The 21,703-nt window shown below is 53.4% G+C and overlaps 1 protein-coding gene across 3 annotated transcripts in view; it reads left to right on the top strand.

Annotated features, from left to right (window-relative positions):
* LOC105478561 (symplekin scaffold protein) overlaps nt 1-21,703 on the top strand; it is a 50,838-nt gene that overhangs the window by 24,947 nt on the left and 4,188 nt on the right. For all 3 annotated transcript variants that reach the window (XM_011735999.2, XM_071087170.1, XM_011736000.2), the window contains 13 exons: nt 2,206-2,360; nt 6,292-6,442; nt 9,687-9,891; nt 11,319-11,469; nt 12,319-12,554; nt 13,607-13,688; nt 13,887-14,000; nt 14,960-15,107; nt 16,006-16,166; nt 17,475-17,583; nt 17,892-17,992; nt 18,493-18,583; nt 19,614-19,715. In XM_011735999.2, coding sequence (XP_011734301.1) covers nt 2,206-2,360; nt 6,292-6,442; nt 9,687-9,891; nt 11,319-11,469; nt 12,319-12,554; nt 13,607-13,688; nt 13,887-14,000; nt 14,960-15,107; nt 16,006-16,166; nt 17,475-17,583; nt 17,892-17,992; nt 18,493-18,583; nt 19,614-19,715 — 1,806 coding nt within the window. The remainder of the gene's footprint in view (nt 1-2,205; nt 2,361-6,291; nt 6,443-9,686; nt 9,892-11,318; nt 11,470-12,318; nt 12,555-13,606; nt 13,689-13,886; nt 14,001-14,959; nt 15,108-16,005; nt 16,167-17,474; nt 17,584-17,891; nt 17,993-18,492; nt 18,584-19,613; nt 19,716-21,703) is intronic.

Raw genomic sequence — 21,703 nt, 5'->3', positions numbered from 1 at the left:
GGCGTGCACCATCATGTTCCACTAATTTTTTTGCATTTTTAGTAGAGACGGAGTTTCACCATGTTGGCCAGGCTAGTCTCAAACTCCTGACCTCAAGCAATCCACTCCCCTCGGCCTCCCAGAGTGCTGGGATTATAGACGTGAGCCACCACACCCAGCCTCTTTCTGTTTCTTTAAGCTTTTTATTTTGAAATAATTTTGAATTTACAGACAAGTTATAAAAATAGTACTAAAAACTGTGTACTCTTATGAGGCATGGACCACACATTGCGTTCAGTTGGCATCTCCTGAATTAGTTCCTTAGCCTTCCTTTGTGTCTCGTGACATTGACATTGTTAAGAGTCCAAGACAGTTGTTTGGTGGAATGCCCTTCATTTGGGTTTGCTCTTGCCTCGTGATTGGAGTCAGGTTAGGCATTTTTGGCAGGAACGCTACAGAAACGATCCCCTGGTTGCCTCAGTACATGGGATCAGGAGGCACATGGTGTCCCATTGTTGGAGATGTTAACTGTGAACACTTGGTTAAGATAGTATCAACCAGCTTTCTCTAGTGTCAAGTGCCATTTTTCTCTTTGTCAGTAATAAGCTGGGGGAGATACCTGAAACTTGAAACTATGTAAAATACATGTTTCTCTTTAAACGTTCACCCAGTGGTTTTTTTTTTGTTTTTGTTTTTGTTTTTTTTTGAGAGGGGGTCTCACTCTGTTACCCAGGCTGGAGTGCAGTGGCGTGATCTCAGCTCACTGCAAGCTCTGCCTCCCAGGTTCACACCATTCTCCTGCCTCAGCCTTCCGAGTAGCTGGGACTACAGGTGGCTAATTTTTTGTATTTTTTTTAGTAGGGATGGGATTTCACTGTGTTGACCAGGATGGTCTCGATCTCCTGACCTTGTGATCTGCCTGCCTCGGCCTCCCAAAGTGCTGGGATTACAGGCATGAGCCACCGTGCCCGGCCTCACCCAGTGGTTTTTTTTTTTTGTTTGTTTGTTTTTGTTTTTTGAGACGGAGTCTCGCTCTGTCGCCCAGGCTGGAGTGCAGTGGCGCGATCTCGGCTCACTGCAAGCTCCGCCTCCTGGGTTTACGCCATTCTCCTGCCTCAGCCTCCTGAGTAGCTGGGACTACAGGCGCCCGCCACCGCGCCCGGCTAATTTTTTGTATTTTTAGTAGAGACGGGGTTTCACCGTAGTCTCGATCTCCTGACCTTGTGATCCGCCCGCCTCGGCCTCCCAAAGTGCTGGGATTACAGGCGTGAGCCACCGCGCCCGGCCACCCAGTGGTTTTAACATCCAATGATGATTATTGCCTGAGTCTATTATTCTGTCCTGGCTCCAAAGAGATTTTCCTTCTACATTTATTAGTTGACATTCTGCTGTAAGGAAGGACTTTCTCTTCTTCCCACTTATTATCAGGAATAAGTTGTTTTGAGCATTACACTTACTTACTAGCATGACAAGATGTTCTAGATTCCTCTTGTACTGTCCTTGCACCAGCCCTGGAATCATTCTTTCTTTCTAAGGAGCCCTGGTTTCCTTTAAGTGAGGAATAGTTTCAGAAATCAAGGTCTAAGTACCAGGTGTGCCCTTAGCTACTGAGTATACATTCTTGATAGCCATTGCCAAAGTGCCTTCTAAACAACTGCACAAGGCCAGGCGCGGTGGCTCACGCCTATAATCCCAGCACTTTGGGAGGCTGAGGCAGGTGGATCACCTGATGTCAGAAGTTTGAGACCAGCCTGGCCAACATGGTGAAACCACATCTCTACTAAAAATACAAAAAAATTAGCTGGGCCTGGTAGCGCATGCCTGTAATCCCAGTTACTTGGGAGGCTGAGGCAGGAGAATCACTTGAACCTGGGAGGCGGAGGTTGCAGTGAGCCGAAATCCTGCCACTGCACTGCGGCCTCAGCAACAGAGCAAGACTGTCTCAAAAAACAGTAATAATAATCTTTTCCTAGAGCTCAGCATGATAAGCTGCAGGGGTGTGGCTTACTCCCATTTCCCAGATCAGGAGAACTGAGGCCCAGAATGAGTCAGGTAGTTGCCCAGGGTCATACAGTGCTTTGGTGCCAGAGGCAGAGCTGCAGCCTGGATCTTCATCTGCTGTTTGCAGAGGCTGACTAGAGGCAGGGACCACCTGGGTGCTCCGGGAGGATGGAGGGCCTGCTGCTCTCTCTATAGCCAGCATCTTGTTCTTTTCCCTTATCCCAGAGCCCAACCTGGGGGAGGACGATGAGGACAAGGACTTGGAGCCAGGCCCATCAGGGACCTCGAAGGCCTCAGCCCAGATCTCCAGCCAGTCAGACACGGACATCACAGCTGAGTTCCTGCAGCCTCTGCTGACGCCTGATAATGTGGCCAATCTGGTGAGGATGAGTGAGGAGTGTTTTCCCCTGGAGCAGGAAGGAAGGATCTCCTCCGTCTTTCTCCTGCCTCCACTTCACACTGTCTACCTCCAGAGTACCCTCCTAATTTATAAAGAAAAGGGGTTTAATTGGTTTACAGTTCTGCAGGCTGTATAAGAAGCGTGGTGCTGGCATCTGCTTCACTTCTGGGGAAATTTCAAGAAGCTTCCAATCGTAGTGAAAGGTGAAGGGGGAGCAGGCATCTCATGTGGCAGAGCAGGAGCAAGTGAGAGGGAGTGTTTTGGGGCAGGGAGGTGCCACACACTTTTAAATGACCAGATCTTGTGAGGACTTGCTGTCCCGAAGACAGCACCAAGCCATGAGGGATCCCCCCCACGATCCAAACACCCCCGACCAGGCCCCACCTCCAGCATCGGGGATTGCAATTCAACATGAGATTTGGGAAGGAAAAAATACCCAAACTACATCAGTGAGCCTCAGGCCTGGGTATGCAGCCCGCTTCTGATCGTCCTCCACTGAGATGTCCCAGAAGCACCTCAGACTCACACGGCAGATCTGCACTTTTCCACTTTCTCCCCACGCTTCTCTGCAGGCCCCACCTAGTTCCCAAACCAGAAACTGGGAGTGAACCTCTTTTCCTTCTCTCCCTAATCCTTGCCCTCTTTTCCACCCCTGCAGCACTTGCCCTGGGCCAGGCCCACCCTTTTCACCTGAAGCCCAACCCTCACTTGCTACCTGGCTCCAACTTCCTTCAAGTAAAATTTAAGTTCCCCTTGCCTTAGTCAGCCATCTTTGATCTGGCTTCTATTAACTTGTTCTACCTTTTGTCTTTTTTTTTTTTTTTTTTGAGGCGGAGTGTTGCTTTGTCGCCCAGGCTGGAGTGCAATGGCATGATCTTGGCTCACTGTAACCTCCGCCTCCTGGGTTCAAGCTATTCTCTTGCCTCAGCCTCCCGAATAGCTGGAATTACCGGCGCCCACCGCTGCACCCAGCTAATTTTTGTGTTTTTAGTAGAGACAGGGTTTCACCGTGTTGGTCATGCTGGTCTCAAACTCCTGACCTCAGGTGATCTGCCCACCACAGCCTCCCAAAGTGCTGGGATCACAGGCATGAGCCACCACGCCCGGCCGTTCTACCTTTTGTCTTATCACATGCTAGGAATTGACCTTTTTAGTTTTGCCATGAAGTTGCTCCTCACCATTTATAAAAATGCCTGCTATTCGTAGTATAAAATACCATATGTCCGTAATGTGCCCCTTTTTTGTTGCTACTACTATGTGCAATCTTGCAAAATATTTGCTTGTTTTCAGTCATCTCAAAAGAACTAGCTCTGGCCGGGCGCGGTGGCTCAAGCCTATAATCCCAGCACTTTGGGAGGCCGAGACGGGCGGATCACGAGGTCAGGAGATCGAGTCGAGACCATCCTGGCTAACACGGTGAAACCCCGTCTCTACTAAAATACAAAAAAAAAAAAAAAAATTAGCCGGGCGAGGTGGCGGGCGCCTGTACTCCCAGCTACTCGGGAGGCTGAGGCAGGAGAATGGCATGAACCTGGGGGGCGGGGCTTGCAGTGAGCTGAGATCCGGCCACTGCACTCCAGCCTGGGCGACAGAGCCAGACTCCGTCTCAAAAAAAAAAAAAAAAAAAAGAACTAGCTCTTTGTTTTGTTCATATTCTTTTGGCACTTTTTCTGTTTTATTTCTGTTGCCTTTATTTCTTCCCTGCTACTTTATTTGAATGTTTTTCCCCATGGTTTTAAGTGATTGGCTCATGAATTTTTAGTGTTCTTTTCCAATGTAAGCAAGCATTTAAGGATTTGATTTTCCATCTAAGTACTATTTTAGCTGCATTCCATACATTTTAATTTATAGTAGTTTCATTATCTTTCTGTTCTAATTAGTTATTACTTAGAGTGTGCATTTAAAGTTCACTGTGTAGCCTTGGCAACATAGCAAGACCCTGTCTCTACAAAAATAAAAGTAAAAAAATTAGCTGGACGTAGTGGCGTGTACCTATGATCCCAGCCACAGGAGAGGCTGAAGCAGGAAAATTGCTTGAGCCCAGGAATTTGAGGCTGTAGTGAGCTATGATGGCGCCACTGCACTCCAGCCTGAAGAATAGAATAAGACCCTGTCTCTAAGAAAAAAAAATTTTTTTTTTTTTTTGAGACCGAGTCTCGCTCTGTTGCTCAGGCTGGAGTGCGGTGGCGCGATCTCGGCTCACTGCAAGCTCCGCCTCCTGGGTTCACGCCATTCTCCTGCCTCAGCCTCCCGAGTAACTGGGACTACAGGCACCTGCCACCATGCCTGGCTAAGTTTTTTGTATTTTTAATAGAGATGAGGTTTCACCATGTTAGCCAAGATGGTCTTGATCTCCTGACTTCGTGATCTGCCTGCCCACTTTGGCCTCACAAAGTGCTGGAATTACAGGCGTGAGCCACTGCACCCAGCATAAATTTTTTTTAAAGCTCCAAATGTATAGGGAGTTTAAAATTATCCTTTTCCAGCCTGGCCAAGATGGTGAAACCCCATCTCTACTAAAAATACAAAAATTAGCCAGGTGCGGTGGCAGGCACCTGTCATCCCAGCTACTTGGGAGGCTGAGGCAGGAGAATTGCTTGAACCCGGGTGGCAGAGGTTGCAGTGAGCCAAGATTGTGCCACCACACTCCAGCCTGGGGGACAGAGTGAGATTCCGTCTTAATAAATAAATAAATATAAATGAAATTATCTTTTGTTACTAATTGCTGGCATCCATGGATGTTCTCTGTTAGGATTCTGGGGGGTTTTTTGTTTGCTTGTTATTTGAAGTCAATTCCCAGTCCTTACACTTTTCCCTGAACCTCTTTTTGCTCCTCTCTCTCCTTTCTTTCTTTCTTTCTTTCTTTTTTTTTTTTTTTTTTTTTTTTTTTTGAGATGGAGTCTCGCTCTGTCGCCCAGGCTGGAGTGCAGTGGCCGGATCTCAGCTCACTGCAAGCTCCGCCTCCCGGGTTTACGCCATTCTCCTGCCTCAGCCTCCCCAGTAGCTGGGACTACAGGCGCCCGCCACCTCGCCCGGCTAGTTTTTTGTATTTTTTTAGTAGAGACGGGATTTCACCGTGTTAGCCAGGCTAGTCTCGATCTCCTGACCTCGTGATCCGCCTGTGTCGGCCTCCCAAAGTGCTGGGATTACAGGCTTGAGCCACCGCGCCTGGCCTCTCTTTCTTTCTTTCTGTCTGTCTGTCTGTCTGTCTGTCTGTCTCTCTCTCTCTCTCTCTTTATGAATAAGACGGAGTCTTGCTCTGTCACTCAGGCTGGAGTGCAGTGGTGCGATCTCGGCTCACTGCAACCGCTGTCACCTGGGTTCAAGCAATTATCCTGCCTCAGCCTCCCGAGTAGCTGGGATTATAGGCACGTGCCACTGCACCTGGCAAATTTTTGTATTTTTAGTAGAGTCAGGGTTTCACCATGTTGGCCAGGCTGGTCTTGGACTCCTGACCTCGAGTGATCTACTTGCCTTAGCCTCTCAAAGTGCTGGGATTGCAGGTATGACCCACTACACCTAACCTCTTTTGTTCTTTGGACAGGGTGCCAGCTCTGCTGCTTCTTAGTCTTCTCCCATGGTGTTTCTCTACGGGGAATACACACCCCTCCCACTGCAAAACCTTGTCCTGTATTAGGCTGACTCCTACCCTCCATCAGTTCTCTTGCCCAGGGAGCCCTTGCCTTGCCTGGCTCCTGCTGTGGCTCACAGTACCCTTCGCGTTCCTCTCTCAAGCACTACACTGTATCGTTATTTATTTTCTCTGTGACTTCCCCAAGAGGCTGAGCTCCAGGAGTGCAGGCCCAAGTCGGTTTTAGGCACTGCCATTTCCCCAGTATTGGCATGGGCGTGAAAAGAATGCTTGTTGAGTTAATGATTAAGGAGAGGCTCTCTTCCTGGGCCTCCCACAGGTCCTCATCAGCATGGTGTACCTGCCGGAGGTCATGCCAGCCTCCTTCCAGGCCATCTACACCCCTGTGGAGTCAGCAGGCACAGAAGCCCAGATCAAGCACCTGGCTCGGCTCATGGCCACACAGATGACAGCTGCCGGACTGGGACCAGGTGAGTGTGTCCTGGCCCTAACCTGGGCCAGGGGTTGGCACTTGTGGCTTCTGGGTTCTCCTTACTGGAAGAGCACCTCCTTGTGGTGCAGATGAAAATCATGTGGGAGCTAAGGTGTAGATAATGACAGGTACCACAGATAGATGGCTCAGTGTTTTTAAGTCCTGGGCTTTGAAATCCAACAGACCTGGGTTTGAGGTTTGAGTTGAATCAGATCTCATCCACTTAATAGCTGTATAACTTTGGTCAAGTTAGCTAACCTCTCCGAGCTTCATAGTTTTACCCCGTTTTAACAGTACTATTAATGTATAATACACATAAATACAATGCAGAACTCTTTTAACTATAGACCTTAGTGAATTTTCACAAAGTGAACACACCAGTGTAACCATCACCCAGATCAAGACACAGGTTAAATATCCCTTATTGAAAATGCTTGGGGCCGGAAGTGTTTCAGATTTCACACCTTTGCATTTGGAATATTTGCATGTACATGATGAAGTATCTTAGGGATGAGACCCAAGTCTAAACATGAAATTCATTTATGTTTCTTATACGCATAGTTCAAAGGTAATTAGATATAATATTTCTTTTTTTTTTTTTCCTTTGAGACAGAGTCTCCCTCTGTCACCCAGGCTGGAGTGCAGTGGCGCAGTCTCAGCTTATTACTGCAACCTCTACCTCCCAGGTTCAGACGATTCTCCTGCCTCAGCCTCCCGAGTAGCTGGGACTGCAGGTGCCCGCCACCACACCTGGCTAGTTTTTTTGGTTTTTTTGTTTGTTTGTTTGTTTGTTTGTTTTTTGAGACGAAGTCTCGCTCTGTCGCCCAGGCTGGAGTGCAGTGGCGCCATCTTAGCTCACTGCAAGTTCCACTTCCCGGGTTCACACTATTCTCCTGCCTCAGCCTCCCGAGTAGCTGGGACTACAGGCACCGGCCACCATGCCTGGCTAATTGTTTGTATTTTTAGTAGAGGCGGGGTTTCACCGTGTTAGCCAGGATGGTCTCGATCTCCTGACCTCGTGATTCACCCACCTCAGCCTCCCAAAGTGCTGAGATTACAGGCATGAGCCACTGCACCCGGCCCTAGTTTTTTGTATTTTTAGTAGAGACGGTTTCACCGTGTTCACAAGGATGGTCTCCATCTCCTGACCTCGTGATTTACCCACCTCAGCCTCCCAAAGTGCTGGGATTACAGGTGTGAGCCACTGTGCCCGGCCCTAGTTTTACCTATTCTTGAACTAAACTAAATAAGATCACAAAGTCTGGCTTCTCTGGCTTACCGTACGGTTTTTTGTGGTTTTTGTTTGTTTATTTTTAGTTATTTATTATTTATTTGAGAAGGAGTTTTGCTCTTGTGGCCCAGGCTGGAGTGCAGTGGCCCTTTCTTGGCTCACTGCAACCTCTGCCTCCTGGATTCAGGTGATTCTGCTGCATCAGCCTCCCCGAGTAGCTGGGATTATAGGCACCCGCTGCCACCATGCCCAGCTAATTTTTTTTTTTGCTTTTTTTTTTTTTTTTTTGAGACGGAGTCTTACTCTGTCGCCCAGGCTGGAGTGCAATGGCATGATATCGACTCACTGCAACCTCTGCCTCCCGGGTTCAAGTGATTATCCTGCCTTCCAAGTAGCTGGGATTACAGGCATGCGCCATCACACCTAGCAGATTTTTTTTTTTTTTTTTTTTTTTTTGAGACGGAGTCTCGCTCTGTCGCCCAGGCTGGAGTGCAGTGGCCGGATCTCAGCTCACTGCAAGCTCCGCCTCCCGGGTTCACGCCATTCTCCGGCCTCAGCCTCCCGAGTAGCTGGGACTACAGGCGCCCGCCACCTCGCCCGGCTAGTTTTTTGTATTTCTTAATAGAGACGGGGTTTCACCGTGTTAGCCAGGATGGTTTCGATCTCCTGACCTCGTGATCCGCCCGTCTCGGCCTCCCAAAGTGCTGGGATTACAGGCTTGAGCCACCGCGCCCGGCCTTTTTGCATTTTTTGTTGAGATGGGTTTCACCATGTTGGCCAGGATGGTCTTGAACTCCTGACCTCAGGTGATCCACTCTCCTCGGCCTATTAAAGTGCTGGTATTACAGGCGTGAGCCACCGCGCCCAGCCTACTGTACATTTTTGAGATTCTTCCATGTTGTCGTGTGAGGTGCTAGTTGGTTTTTTTTATTGCTTAGTAGTATTCTGTGACATGAATATACAATCATTGTTTTATCCACACCGGTATTGATGGACCTGTGGCTTCTTTCGCGTTTTTGGCCATTGGAAATAAAGCTGCTGTGAATGTTTGTGTCCAGTTCTCTTCATGTACGCATGCTGTCATCTGTCTTGAGCATATACCAAGGAGTGGAACCACTGGGTCATAGGGTGTGATCAGTGCTATAAAAACTGCTGCAGGCTGGGTGTGGTGGCTCACACCTGTAGTCCCAGCACTTTGGGAGGCTGAGGTGGGTGGATCACCTGAGGTCAGGAGTTTGAGACCAGCCTGGCCAACGTGGCGAAACCCCGTCTCTACTGAAAATACAAAAATTAGCTGGGCATGGCTGTGGGCGTCTATAATCCTAGCTACTCGGGAAGCTGAGGCAGGAAAACGGCTTGGACCCAGGAGGCGGAGGCTGCAGCGAATCAGAATCAAGCCACTGCACTCCAGCCTTGGTGATGGAGCAAAACTGTCTCCAAATAAAAAAACAGATGAGGGCTGGGCACAGTGGCTCATACCTGTAATCCCAGCACTTTGGAAGGCCAAGGCAGGAGGATCCCTTGAGCCCAGGAGTTCAAGACTAACTTGGGCAACATATGGAGACCTCATCTCTACAAAAAAAATACAAACATTAGCTAGGTATGTTGGCATGTGCCGGTAGTCCCAGCTAGTTGGGAGGCTGAGAGGCTGAGGCAGGAGGATTGCTTGAACCCAGGAGGTCGAGGCTGCAGTGAGCCCTGATTGCACCACTGTACTCCAGCCTGGGTGACAGAGTGACACCCAGTCTCAAAACAAAAACTGTTCATCATATTTCCAAAGAGTCTGTAGCATTTGCTGCTCCCTCCAGCAATTAGTGGCATTTCTAGTTTGAGCCTCAGTTGTACTGAAAAGTGGGGATAAAAAGAGTACCCACTCCAGGACAGTGTTGTGTGGATTTAAACAAGGTTTTGTGTGTACAAGGCTCAGAACAGAGCCGGGCACATAGGAGGTCCTCGGGTTGGAGCTGGTGGGTCTCACACACTGGGTGTCCGTTTGCTGCCTCCCCCTCAGGTGTAGAGCAGACCAAACAGTGCAAGGAGGAGCCCAAGGAGGAGAAGGTGGTGAAGACGGAGAGTGTCCTGATCAAGCGGCGCCTGTCCGCCCAGGGCCAAGCCATCTCGGTGGTGGGCTCCCTGAGCTCCATGTCCCCTCTGGAGGAAGAGGCACCACAGGCCAAGAGGAGGCCAGAGCCCATTATCCCTGTCACTCAGCCCCGGTGAGTCCTCTTCTGGGTGCTAAGGCAGGACAGGAGCCCTGCCCAGCAGTGTGTGTGTGTGTGTGTGTGTGTGTGTGTGTGTGTGTTGTGTGTGTGTTGTGTGTGAGAGGCAGACAGAAGGAAGTCTGGACTGGCCGTCTGTGTGTGTGTGTGTGTGTGTGTGTGTGTGGTGTGTGTTGTGTGTGTGGTGTGTGTGAGAGGCAGACGGAAGTCTGGACTGGCCGTGTGTGTGTGTGTGTGTGTGTGGTGTGTGTTGTGTGTGTGTGGTGTGTGTTGTGTGTGTGTTGTGTGTGAGAGGCAGACAGAAGGAAGTCTGGACTGGCCGTGTGTGTGTGTGTGGTGTGTGTGTGTGTGTGTGGTGTGTGAGAGGCAGACAGAAGGAAGTCTGGACTGGGTTCTTCCTGACTCCCGAGTCACTGCCATAACCACTAAGCCTTTGCTGTTTTCCTTCCTGTAAAAAAACAAAAACAAAAACAAACCCTTTTTTATGTCTAAAATTGGGATAACGATAGTATCTTTCGTGTAAGGATCAAAGAAGAATTAAATTAGTTCATGGTGATGGTGACGGTTAGACAACTAGATTAGATAACTTGAGTGAAAGTGATTGTGATTGTCAAGCATTTTGCATGGTTTTGATGTGTAGTAAATGCTACTGGCTGTCACCATCATTGTCCCCATTATTCATTATTACCTCCCTTACACACCACAAAATCCAGCCAGTCCCGGCCACCCAAGTCTTTTTTTTTTTTTTGAGACGGAGTCTCGCTCTGTCACCCAGGCTGGAGTGCAGTGGTGTGATCTCCGCTCACTGCAAGCTCCGCCTCCTGGATTCACACCATTCTCCTGCCTCAGCCTCCCGAGTAGCTGGGACTACTGGTGCCCGCCACCTCGCCCAGCTAATTTTTTGTATCTTTAATAGAGACGGGGTTTCACCATGTTGGCCAGGATAGTCTCGATCTGACCTCGTGATCTGCCCGCCTCAGCCTCCCAAAGTGCTGGGATTACAGGCGTGAGCCACCACGCCCGGCCCCAAGTTTTACTAACACAGCTGAGCAGGATCTGCTACCCTCCGAGCTCTCTGCTACCCTTACCCCTCCTCCAGTCGTGCCTACAAGCAGGTTCCCACCTAAGGGCCTTTGCCTGGAGAGCTGGTCCCCCAGACATTTGTGTATCTTGTCCCTGCCTCCATTCAGATCCCCACTTACAGAAGCCTTTCCTAAGACACCCTCTGCAAAACCACAATAACATCCTCTTCCTTCCTCTTACCCACCGCCTCACCATGCCTCAGAGACACAGGAATTGGAGAGGCAGCAGGGGGATGGGGGCCATCTCTGTGGCCTACCTAGTCCTTGAAGTTGGGAGAGTCACCAGACAGGCCTGTGCTGCAGTCTGGGCCCCTGCATCTCTGTCACTGCTCTTCCACGTAGGCTGGCAGGCGCCGGTGGGCGCAAGAAAATATTCCGTCTCAGCGACGTGCTGAAGCCCCTGACTGATGCCCAGGTGGAAGCCATGAAGCTGGGCGCTGTGAAGCGGATCCTGCGGGCTGAGAAGGCTGTGGCCTGCAGCGGGGCAGCCCAGGTGTGCCCCTGCCACCCCCCACCCCATCCTTCCAGTCCCTCTACCCAAGCGTCTACCTCACATCCAGCACAGAGTCTGGCCCCGGCATCAAACCTCCCTGGCTGTGGACCCCAGCTCTGCTGCCACAGCCGCTTCTCCAGATCACTTCCATCCTCCATAAAACAGAGACGGCAGCGGCAGCTCCCCCCGGGTGACAAGGAGGAAACGTGCCATGCACACAGGCGCTCAGGTGCACACGGCGGGTGCTGGGAGGCCTCTGCAAGTGAGGGCTGCTCTTGTGGTCTTGGTTCTTCACGGTTGTTAACATTCTTACTGTTACTATTTAGCTTTAAAAATATACCTAGTTCTCAGTCCTGATTCTGCCACTTGCTGACACTGTTACCTTCAAAGAATGGGGAAAAGTGACTTTTTTCCCATTCTGTGAAGTTAATTTTTGATTAGCTAGTAGTATAGGAACGTACTCCCTGAGCTGAAAAATATTTCTGGGGAATCCAGATCCAGTACTCTCTTCCGTGGCCATCACCTGCACCCCATCCCCCTCTCCAAAGGTGACAAAGGCACAAATGAGGGGAATCTTTGAGGATCTTTTTCTGTGCACTTAAGTACATGGGTGCTGCTCCTAGAAACTCGTTTTTATCCTGTGATGATCGATCCCCACCCTGGCACCCCCACCCCCTGCCACACAAATGGGACCTTCCTGGGCATAAGGGTCCTTGACTGGCCTTCCTCACTTCACTCCGTGTCTGCTCTGGGAGTTCCTGTGCCTGGGTGGGAGGAGTCGCAGGGCACCAATGCAGAGTCCCTGGATTGCCCACCCTACACTGACATGCTGGCTCGCCCTCCCACCAGGTCCGCATAAAGATCCTGGCCAGCCTGGTGACACAGTTCAACTCGGGCCTGAAGGCGGAGGTCCTGTCCTTCATCCTGGAGGATGTGCGGGCCCGCCTGGACCTGGCCTTCGCCTGGCTCTACCAGGAGTACAACGCCTATCTGGCCGCGGGTGCCTCAGGCTCCCTGGACAAGTATGAGGACTGCCTTATCCGCCTGCTGTCCGGCCTGCAGGAGAAACCAGACCAGAAGGATGGGTGAGGGGGCTGACCCTGCACCCTCCTGTCCCCACGAGGCCCCCTCTTCTGGTGCTGCTCTCCCTTTCTGATTCTGACCACCTCCCTCTTCATCACCCCCCGAGTCAGTCCTTCTCGAGTCCATCCCAAGTCTTCTCTCCTGCTTCCCCCTCTGGAGGCACGTTCAAGGTTGTAGTTTTGCATGTGAGCTGCAGGTCGCACTCCCTGAGCTGTTCCCCAGCTCTGCCACTTGCTCTGAGCATGGTTTGAGTGGCTTTGTCACTCCCCCTGTGTGTCATTTTCCCATCTGTAAATAACAGTACTCACCCATGGGCCTGGAGATAGACTTCTCTACACCCCATTTCCTACCTGAGTTGGTTCTGTAGCTTCCTCCCTGTCCGTGGCCTCCAGCTTACTCATCTGTCCTCCACACAGCAGCTCCGGGAACACTTTGTTATATAAATCCTTTTATTACTTCCCCACGAAGAACCTTCCATGGTTCTCCATTGCTCTTAGGATAAAGCACAGCCTCCTTACTGTGACCAGTGAGGCGTTATGTTATTCACTCTCTTTGGCTTTACTCCCCGAACATTAGCCACATTGGCCTTCTGTCTGTTCCTCGAGTGTGCCAAGTTCAGGGCACTAGTGCTTCCTGTTCTGTCTGCCTGGAATGCCCTTCCCTCAACTCTGTGTGTGGTTGGCTCCTTCTCATCTACCAGTATACTCAAATGTAACTTTGAAGCAGCCTTTTGAGGCCACCATATCTAAAATACCCACACCCTTCTCCACCCGCCGTCATTCCCTCCCATTTTTATGTTCAATGAATAAAGTTAGGAATCCCTGTTTGGCAAAAGGAAGAAATGAGTTTCAGAGAGGTGCAGCCTCTGCCTAGATCATCCAGCCGGCAGCTTTTGAACCCTGGTTTTTTCACTTCCAAAGCTTTATAACCAGGGGCTTGAACAAGCAACCCCTGAGGGAGGGCCTGCTGGCCCTGAGCTCCTACAATTCAGTAGGGCCTGGGAGCCAGGCGGCCTTTTCCTCTGCAGCCATGGCCCTCCCTCCATCTCTGGCAGGATCTTCACCAAGGTTGTGCTGGAGGCGCCCCTCATCACAGAGAGTGCCCTGGAGGTGATCCGCAAGTACTGCGAGGATGAGGTGAGGACAGGCCCTGGTCACTGCAGCCTGGGCCAAGGGACAGGGCTCTCCCCTGAGGATTCTGAAGGGCACACAGCCTAAACCTTGTGGCAAGGGGTTTCGTGAGGGACCGGGCCGTTTTGTCAGAGGCAGTCAGGAGAGAGAGCCCAAAGGCACAGTCAGGTGGGCTGAGCTCAGGTCCCTTTCCTCTTGCTGCAGAGTCGCACCTACCTGGGCATGTCCACGCTTCGAGACCTGATCTTCAAGCGCCCGTCCCGCCAGTTCCAGTACCTGCATGTCCTTCTCGACCTCAGCTCCCATGAGAAGGACAAGGTGATCCCCTGCTCCACTTCCTGGCTGCCCTCAGCCTGCAGTTTGCAGAGGCCACCTGTATCCTGAGGAACCAACTCGTTCTTAGTCCGCCTGTGGTGGCCAGCACAGGCTCCTCGTGCAGCCCAGTCCTGTGCTGGGGCCTGAGGGCATTGCCCAGCAGGGGAGCCAGTGTGGCCTCAGCCAGCAGTGAGGACCCAGCATGCTCAGCAGCTGAGCAGAGCAGTGTGCAGCTGCGGAGCCCTGGGGAGGGAGGGGCTGACCATCTCGTGGTGGGGTGGGCAGGGGAGGTGTTTCAAGGAAAGCTTCCTTCAAGAAGGGGACATGTGGGCCGAGACCTGGAAAATGAATAGCTGGGTATGCTCTAGACGAGGGGACAAATGTGCACATGCTGTGGTTGAGAGCGCCCTTGACCCATCCTTGCCTGCAGCCTTTTGCCCCAGCCCCTGCCTGGCAGCATGTTTATTCATTCAGCAGACCTTCATTGCACACCCCTGGCCCTGGCCCTGGCCCTGGCCTTGGCCCTGTGCCGCTGCTGGGATCAGAGTGCCCAGGACCAGCCCCTACCCTCACAGGTCCCGGCAGATAATATCTGAGTGAAACAGTGTTTAGCTGGCAGTAGGCGTTCTAGGGAGACTTGGCAGGGAGTGGCACTTTTAAGGAACTGAGATCTCCCTCTGCTTGGAGCTTGGTGAGCAAGGCAAGGAGCAGTGACGGGCAGATGGGCTGGAGAGACGGGCAGATGGGCTGGAGAGGCAGGCAGCGAGGTGGTGCTGTGGGTCCGGCCCTGGCCGGGATATCTGCCTCCTGCGCTGGGGACCAGCTCTGGGCCCTGGTAGCAGCTGGGCTGCCCCTTCTCAGGCTCGGGTCTGTTTTCACATGAGTGTTGCCACACTCGCAGGAATAGCTGTTCTTCCTCTTCCCTCTTCCCTGACCCTGCCCTTCTCCATCTTCCTCCTCAGGTGCGCTCCCAGGCCCTGCTGTTCATCAAACGCATGTATGAGAAGGAGCAGCTGCGGGAGTATGTGGAGAAATTTGCCCTCAACTACCTGCAGCTCCTGGTGCACCCCAACCCACCGTCTGTGCTGTTTGGAGCTGACAAAGACACAGGTTGGGCGCAGGTCATCAGATGCATATTGAGTGCTGCTGTGTCTGCGCTCTGGTCGCTGCGAGCAGAGGGGCTGAGTGGGGAAGCCACCCGGACACCAGTGACGGGAACGGGCAGGGCTGGGACAGCCACCTGGGGGCTGTGGGAGTCAGGGTAGGGGCATCTGACCTAGCCTAGGGGGTCAGGGAGAGAGATCTGGCGGACGAGGAGAGCCAGCCATCGGTGGGGCCCCAGGAAGGACCAGGCAGGGTCATCTCAGGCAGGTTCCCTCAGCAGAGCCTTGGGTCCCCCAGGATTACAGACAGGTAGACTCAGACCCCGAGTAAATGGACCCTTAAATGGGAAGTCTTGGGGCCATGATAGGGCAGCACGGGAGGCCTGGCCCAGGTGCCAGGAAGCATTCCCAGGAGACGCACAGCCTTCGGGAGGCCCAGAGTCTGAGCAGGTGCTGTGGACCAGGCAGAAAGGAGGGCGGATGCAAAGGCAAAGAGACCAGGGCCTTCGGGACTGTTAGAAGGGGTGTGTGACCACCATGGAGGGCAGCAGGGCAGCAGCAGGCCGGGGCCACCCCATGCAACACCTGGCAGCCACTGGGAGGCAGCGAGCCGGGGGTTTATTTTGAGGCTACAGGGCGTGGCTGGGCTTGGAGATGGAGAGGGACAGGGTCAGGATCGCACTCAAAGATCCTTCTAATTGCCTTGTGTGTTGGCAGTCGGGGAAGGCTGGAGGTAGGAAGTCCTGGTCCCACCCCATTTCCCTGCCCTAGAACAATTAGCTCCCCAGCCCCGGCTCCCTTCTCTGCCCTCCCTGGCTCCACTGCCCAAGAAGGGACAGTTACTGAGGGTCCGAGGGGGTTGGAGAAGAGTGTGGGCCAATCCGATGCCGCTCCTGCCCTGTCAGAGGTGGCAGCGCCCTGGACGGAGGAGACAGTGAAGCAGTGTCTCTACCTCTACCTGGCTCTCCTGCCTCAGAACCACAAGCTGATCCACGAGCTGGCGGCCGTGTACACTGAAGCCATCGCCGACATCAAGCGGACGGTGCTGAGGGTCATCGAGCAGCCGGTGAGGCCCCTGAGCCCACCAGGCCCTGCCCACCCACAGGCAGGGCTATGTCCCCAGCTCCAGCTCTTCCCCAACCTGCTCCACCTCAGAGTGTGCCAAGCCCAAAGGGTGGTCACCCCGGGTCGACCCAGGCTGTGTAGCTTGCGGGCGGTCCGCATGTCACTCATCAGTTCCTGAGGAAACGTCAGAGTGGCTCAGCAGTTAGGAGCCTAGAGCTGGATAGAGCTGGGCTCGTGTTCACTTGTCACTTTCTCACTGCGACCTCGGGCCTGTCAGTAAAACTAGGGAAGACATTCCAGTCCCTCCACGCTGATGCAAGGAGTCCATGAACTCAGGCACATAAACCTCTGTGTCACTGTCACTGTTTATGAGCTGACCTTCCCGGTGTTGCTAATGGGACTCTTTAGCTGTCATTACATAGACATAAGTCCTTCCCACCTCTCTCTCTGGAGCCACAGGGCTGCCCACAGGAGAAGCAGCTCAGTGACAGACTGTCACCTGAGATTAGAAGGTCTGCACTTCAGTTTGCAGCAGGGTTTGAAACCACTTTTTTTCTTTCTGCCCCTGACATTTTTGGATTACCGAACATTTTCATGATAAATGGGAGAGAGAACTGTATGTTAATCCCCACCTATCTGCCATTTGGGTTCAGTGGGGCCCTTACCTGGAAAATGGGGATAACAGGCTTGTAGTCAGGAGGAAACATTTTTAGCCCCATTCCCAAGGTGAGCCAACTGTGGAAAAGTGATCTCACTTTGCAGAAAAGTGATCCTGTGGGGCTGTGAGCTTCCCGAGGGCAGAGACATTCGGTTTTAGTCAGGAGCGTAAACGTTCCTGGGTGAAGGTGGAGCCTGGCCGCAGCTCCTGTGTTTGGCGTTCACCATGGGGCAGGCTCAGGAAGCAGCAGCAGGTGGAGCCTGGTCTGGGCTCACAGCCAAGCCAGCTGCGCATGAGAAACCAAGTCACGAAGCGGCTGGGTGTGGGTGGAGCCAGAAACATCTTTACCAGTGAGTGAAGCACAGGGTAGGCATTCGAGGTCAGGTCAGGTCTGAGCCACACAGGAGTGGCCTGCTGGAGGACAGCCCAGCCAGGGCTGGGAGCTGGAGCAGGCCACATCCGGAGAGGCTGCAGGGAGAGGCCGAGGTTTCTCTGACCTCTCCCACCCTTCCCTACCTTTCCCCCACCCTCCAAACCCTGTCACCAGTCTCACCCTGAGCCCCAGCATTTCCCGCAGCCACCCTGCCGGCAGCACCTGAGCCTTCCCTAAGCTCTCACCCTGGGTGTGGTCATCCCTGTCTCTGCCTCTAGATCCGAGGAATGGGCATGAACTCCCCGGAGCTGCTCCTGCTGGTGGAAAACTGTCCCAAGGGGGCAGAGACACTGGTCACACGATGTCTGCACAGCCTCACAGACAAAGGTGACCCTGGAGACCCCCACCTTTCATGCTTTCCTCCCTTTCCTTAGCCTTCCCCGGGTCCTGGGAATCCGAGCCACTGGGTCCCCAGATGGTCGTACCTCTTGTGGGTCTTTGCCTGTCCTAGGGCCTCAGTTTCTCCATCTGGAACAGTGTGGTGCTAATTGCACGTGAGCAGCCAAGGGTGAAAAGTTCTGCTGTGAAGTTGCCATACATTCCCTCACACCCGCCTGCTTCTCTTTCCTGGGTGCCCACCCTCCCCCACGCTCCCCTCTGCCTCCAACTCGGTGCCTCCTGCTGCTTCCATGCAGTCCCACCCTCCCCGGAGCTGGTGAAGCGGGTCCGGGATCTCTACCACAAGCGACTGCCAGACGTCCGCTTCCTCATCCCGGTGCTCAATGGGCTGGAGAAGGTATGGAGCCGGAGGCCCGTCTGTCCCTGCTACCTGGGACATGTGGGACCGGGAGGGGCAGGGCAGCACGTTGCAGAAGCGGTTGAGCGAGAGGCACATAGCAGAGGGCAGAAGACACCTTGTCTGTGGTCAGAAGTCGTGGAAGCCGCTGGCACCTGTGTACCCTGGAAATGCAGAGCAGCTCCTGGACTCATTTGCATGGGCACCCGGGTGCCCGTGGCTCTGCTGCTTCCTCCTCTACCTCAAGCGGGTCCCTTCCCCTCTTTGAGACTCGCTTTTCTTCTCTGTGAGACAAGGATTAGGATGTGACATGCAAGGGACTCAGATGGGGTGAGAGCTGGGGAGAAAGCTCTGTCCTGAGGGTGTGGTGAGGGTAGGAGGGGCTCAGTGAGCCAGAGCTTGCCCTCAGCTCCCCAGGGCGAGCAGAAGGGGTGGCTTGTCTAGAAGGGAAGTGAGGGTGTATCTGACTTAACCCCCACCCCACCGCCCTCTCCCTGTAGAAAGAGGTGATCCAGGCCCTGCCTAAACTCATCAAACTCAACCCCATCGTGGTGAAGGAAGTCTTCAACCGCCTGCTGGGCACCCAGCATGGTAGGTGATGCAGCCTCCTCCCCACCAGGAGGCCCACCCATCCAGGTGCTGGGGCAGGAGGCAAGCTGCAGGCGCCCCCCTCGGGGAGAGGGGCCACATCCTGCTCCCTGGGACACCAGCTGTACTGGCCATTTCCATGTGTCCCGGAGCTCCCAGGCCATCCTCCGGGATGCTTGGATGATGGTTTCATTCACAGCAGGGACAAGACTGTGGAGCTGGGGCCGGAGGCTCCAGCAGCGTCTCCCCTTCTGGGATCTGGCCACACCGCAGCCCCTCTCAGGCCCGGCTGTAGTCTGGCCCCTCCTCAGATCTTGCCTGAATCCCTCAAGCTGTGGGCTAGGGGCATTTTGTTTTGACACAGTCAAAAAGAAACAAAACTTTCAACTTAGAAAAACTAGCAAGTAAAGTAGAAGGGATTCTTCGCCCCTCACCCCAGTGGTTGGAGTTAAAGACAGAATGGAGGATGTCTGTTCCACGCAGACAGACCCTGGTGCTTTAAAACACACACATAGATGGCTCTGGGACCATCAAAAGAGCAGCAGCAAAGAGCCACCCCACCAGCCTCCTCCCTCCACTCCCCCAGGCCCCACACAGCTGAAGGCTCCAGGCCCCACACAGCTGAAGGCTCCAGCCACTGTGGAAGGCTGCAGCCTGGCTTCATCTTGTCCTGTGCCGCAAATGCCCATGAGCCCCTGTGCCGCGTTAGAGTCTGTTGGGGACCACACAATGAGGTGGTCCTACCCTACCCTCGCGGGTGCACAGCCCGGAGGCAGAGAGACCCAGCCGTGCCACACACTACCCAGGGTGGGAGCCCAGGATGGGGAGGAGCACACGGTGGCAACCGTAGGCTGCCCGAGGGCTGCTGCTACCTTCGGTGTCCCCTTTTTATGTTGTCAGTGACTTCCCCTGTTTCAGCCCTGAAAGCAGAGGGCACCTCATCTTTGCTCCCAGCTGCCCCGATCTGGGGAACTCAGACCCATCTCTTATGCATCCGTACTGTCTCCCCCACCCTTTCTCCCACCCGCTGCAGGTGAGGGAAACTCAGCCTTGTCCCCACTGAACCCTGGAGAGCTCCTGATCGCATTACACAACATCGACTCCGTGAAGTGCGACATGAAATCCATCATCAAAGGTGAGGTGCTTCCCCCAACTCCAGTGGCCTGGCCCCTGCAATGCCAGGGGCAGGACCTCAGTCACCTACATGCCCCCACTGGAATCTGCCAAGTCAAAGACTGCCACTCACAGCCCCACCTCAGAGCTCTGGAGAGCCACCTCCCTCCCTCCTTTACCTGCCTCCTCCTCCCTCCCTCCCTCCTTCTTTTCCTTCCTTCCTCCCAGGTTTTACCCTTTACAACCCAACTTTTTCTGCCTCTGTCTAAGGCACTCTGATGTACCTGCTGTGCACTGGTACAGAGTGGGCCTAAAGCAGTCAGGGGTAGCCCCACCCCTAGCCCCGAGGAATAGAAGGAAGCAGGGCGCACCATGAGTGGTAATCAGAGGCTTAGAGGCGCAGCAGCAGGGCAGACCCAGGGCTCCATGGCACTTGTGGCCTAGGGTAGATGAGGCAGGAGAGCTTGCCTCCAGGGCGGCAGGGTTGGCGACGAACTGACTGGCTCACGATGGCCCCCCACTCACTGAGCACTCTGCGCTGGGCTCTCCCTGAAGGCCTACAGACCTGAGCCTGCTGGTCCGCCACTTGGTGAGTATGTTCATTTCCATTGTGTAGACAGGAAATGGAGGCTCCAGAGAGGTTAGGTGACTTACTCAGGGCCGCGCAGAAGCTAAGTGGTGTAGTGGAAAAAACAGAATCTGAAGTTAAACGGACCTGGGTGGGAATCCCAGCTCTGCCGGTTCCGCGACGGAGGACCACCTCCCCTAAGAGCGCCTGCCCCTCCACTCCTCCTGAGCGAGGTTTCTGGGCCAGGAGCCATCCTGTCCCACGGGGCTGGACACCCTCACTGTCGCCCTCTCTACTCAGAAGACTGCTGTCCTTTGACTTCTCTTCTCACCCTCAGACAGGAAAGGGCTTCCTCTCTGTGCCGCTTACTTTCCTGTTCTAGCTTGAAACGGTGTTTCAGTGACTTACTTCCTAACCTTCCTCTGCAAGTTTTCTTTTTTTTTTTTTGAGACGGAGTCTCGCTCTGTCGCCCAGGCTGGAGTGCAGTGGCCGGATCTCAGTTCACTGCAAGCTCCGCCTCCCGGGTTCACGCCATTCTCCTGCCTCAGCCTCCCGAGTAGCTGGGACTACAGGTGCCCGCCACCTCGCCCGGCTAGATTTTTATAGTTTTATTAGAGACGGGGTTTCACTGTGTTCACCAGGATGGTCTCGATCTCCTGACCTCGTGATCCACCCGTCTCGGCCTCCCAAAGTGCTGGGATTACAGGCTTGAGCCACCGCGCCCGGCCCCTCTGCAAGTTTTCTCAGAAACTTTTAAGGTCAAGAGAGGAGCTTACGGAAATATCAAACCCGCATTAAAACCCAGGATACCCCAAGGCCTCTCGTGGGAGACCCGCAGGGAGGAAAGATCTCCAGGCTCATAGGCGAGGGCTGTGGTCTTCACGTTCCCTGCCCCCTTTGGTGATCTGAGGAAAGTTCTAGCCCATTCCCAGGACAGTATGCTCATATGAATTGCATACAGTTCGAGGGGGTTCACACATACACACACACACCCCAAGACCATTTGTGGACCCAGATTAGAAGCCCTGAGGATCCTAGGCCCAGAAGAAAGGGCCTTGCCGGAGGCCACACAGGCCACCAAGAGCCAGGCCCCTGGAAGGGTCAGCGGGGGCCTACCCTATACCACCCTACCCTTTTCTTCCAACACAGCCAGGCCTGCACACTGCAGGCTAGACAACCTTCCAGCTGGTGTCCCCAGACCCAGCCCACGTTTTTCTCCTCGGGCACCAGAATTCTTTCTGGTTGCACTCTAAGCTCCAGATCACAAAGTACAGTCCTTTTGTTGTGCACTGTTCACTCCCCCATAGACCACCCTGTTCCTCTGGGGAACTTGTCTATAACTAGACCCACTGCTGGTAGTCCAGCATTAAGAAAACTCAGCACCTCTGCTCACCCGTATCCATCCTGGGTGGTGCTGGGGACACAGGAAGGACAGCCCTAGC

Source organism: Macaca nemestrina, chromosome 20 (genome assembly GCF_043159975.1).
Source record: "Macaca nemestrina isolate mMacNem1 chromosome 20, mMacNem.hap1, whole genome shotgun sequence".
Classification (NCBI taxonomy): domain Eukaryota; kingdom Metazoa; phylum Chordata; class Mammalia; order Primates; family Cercopithecidae; genus Macaca; species Macaca nemestrina.
Note: the sequence above shows the minus strand (reverse complement) of the source record. Positions and strands in the feature narration are given on the sequence as shown.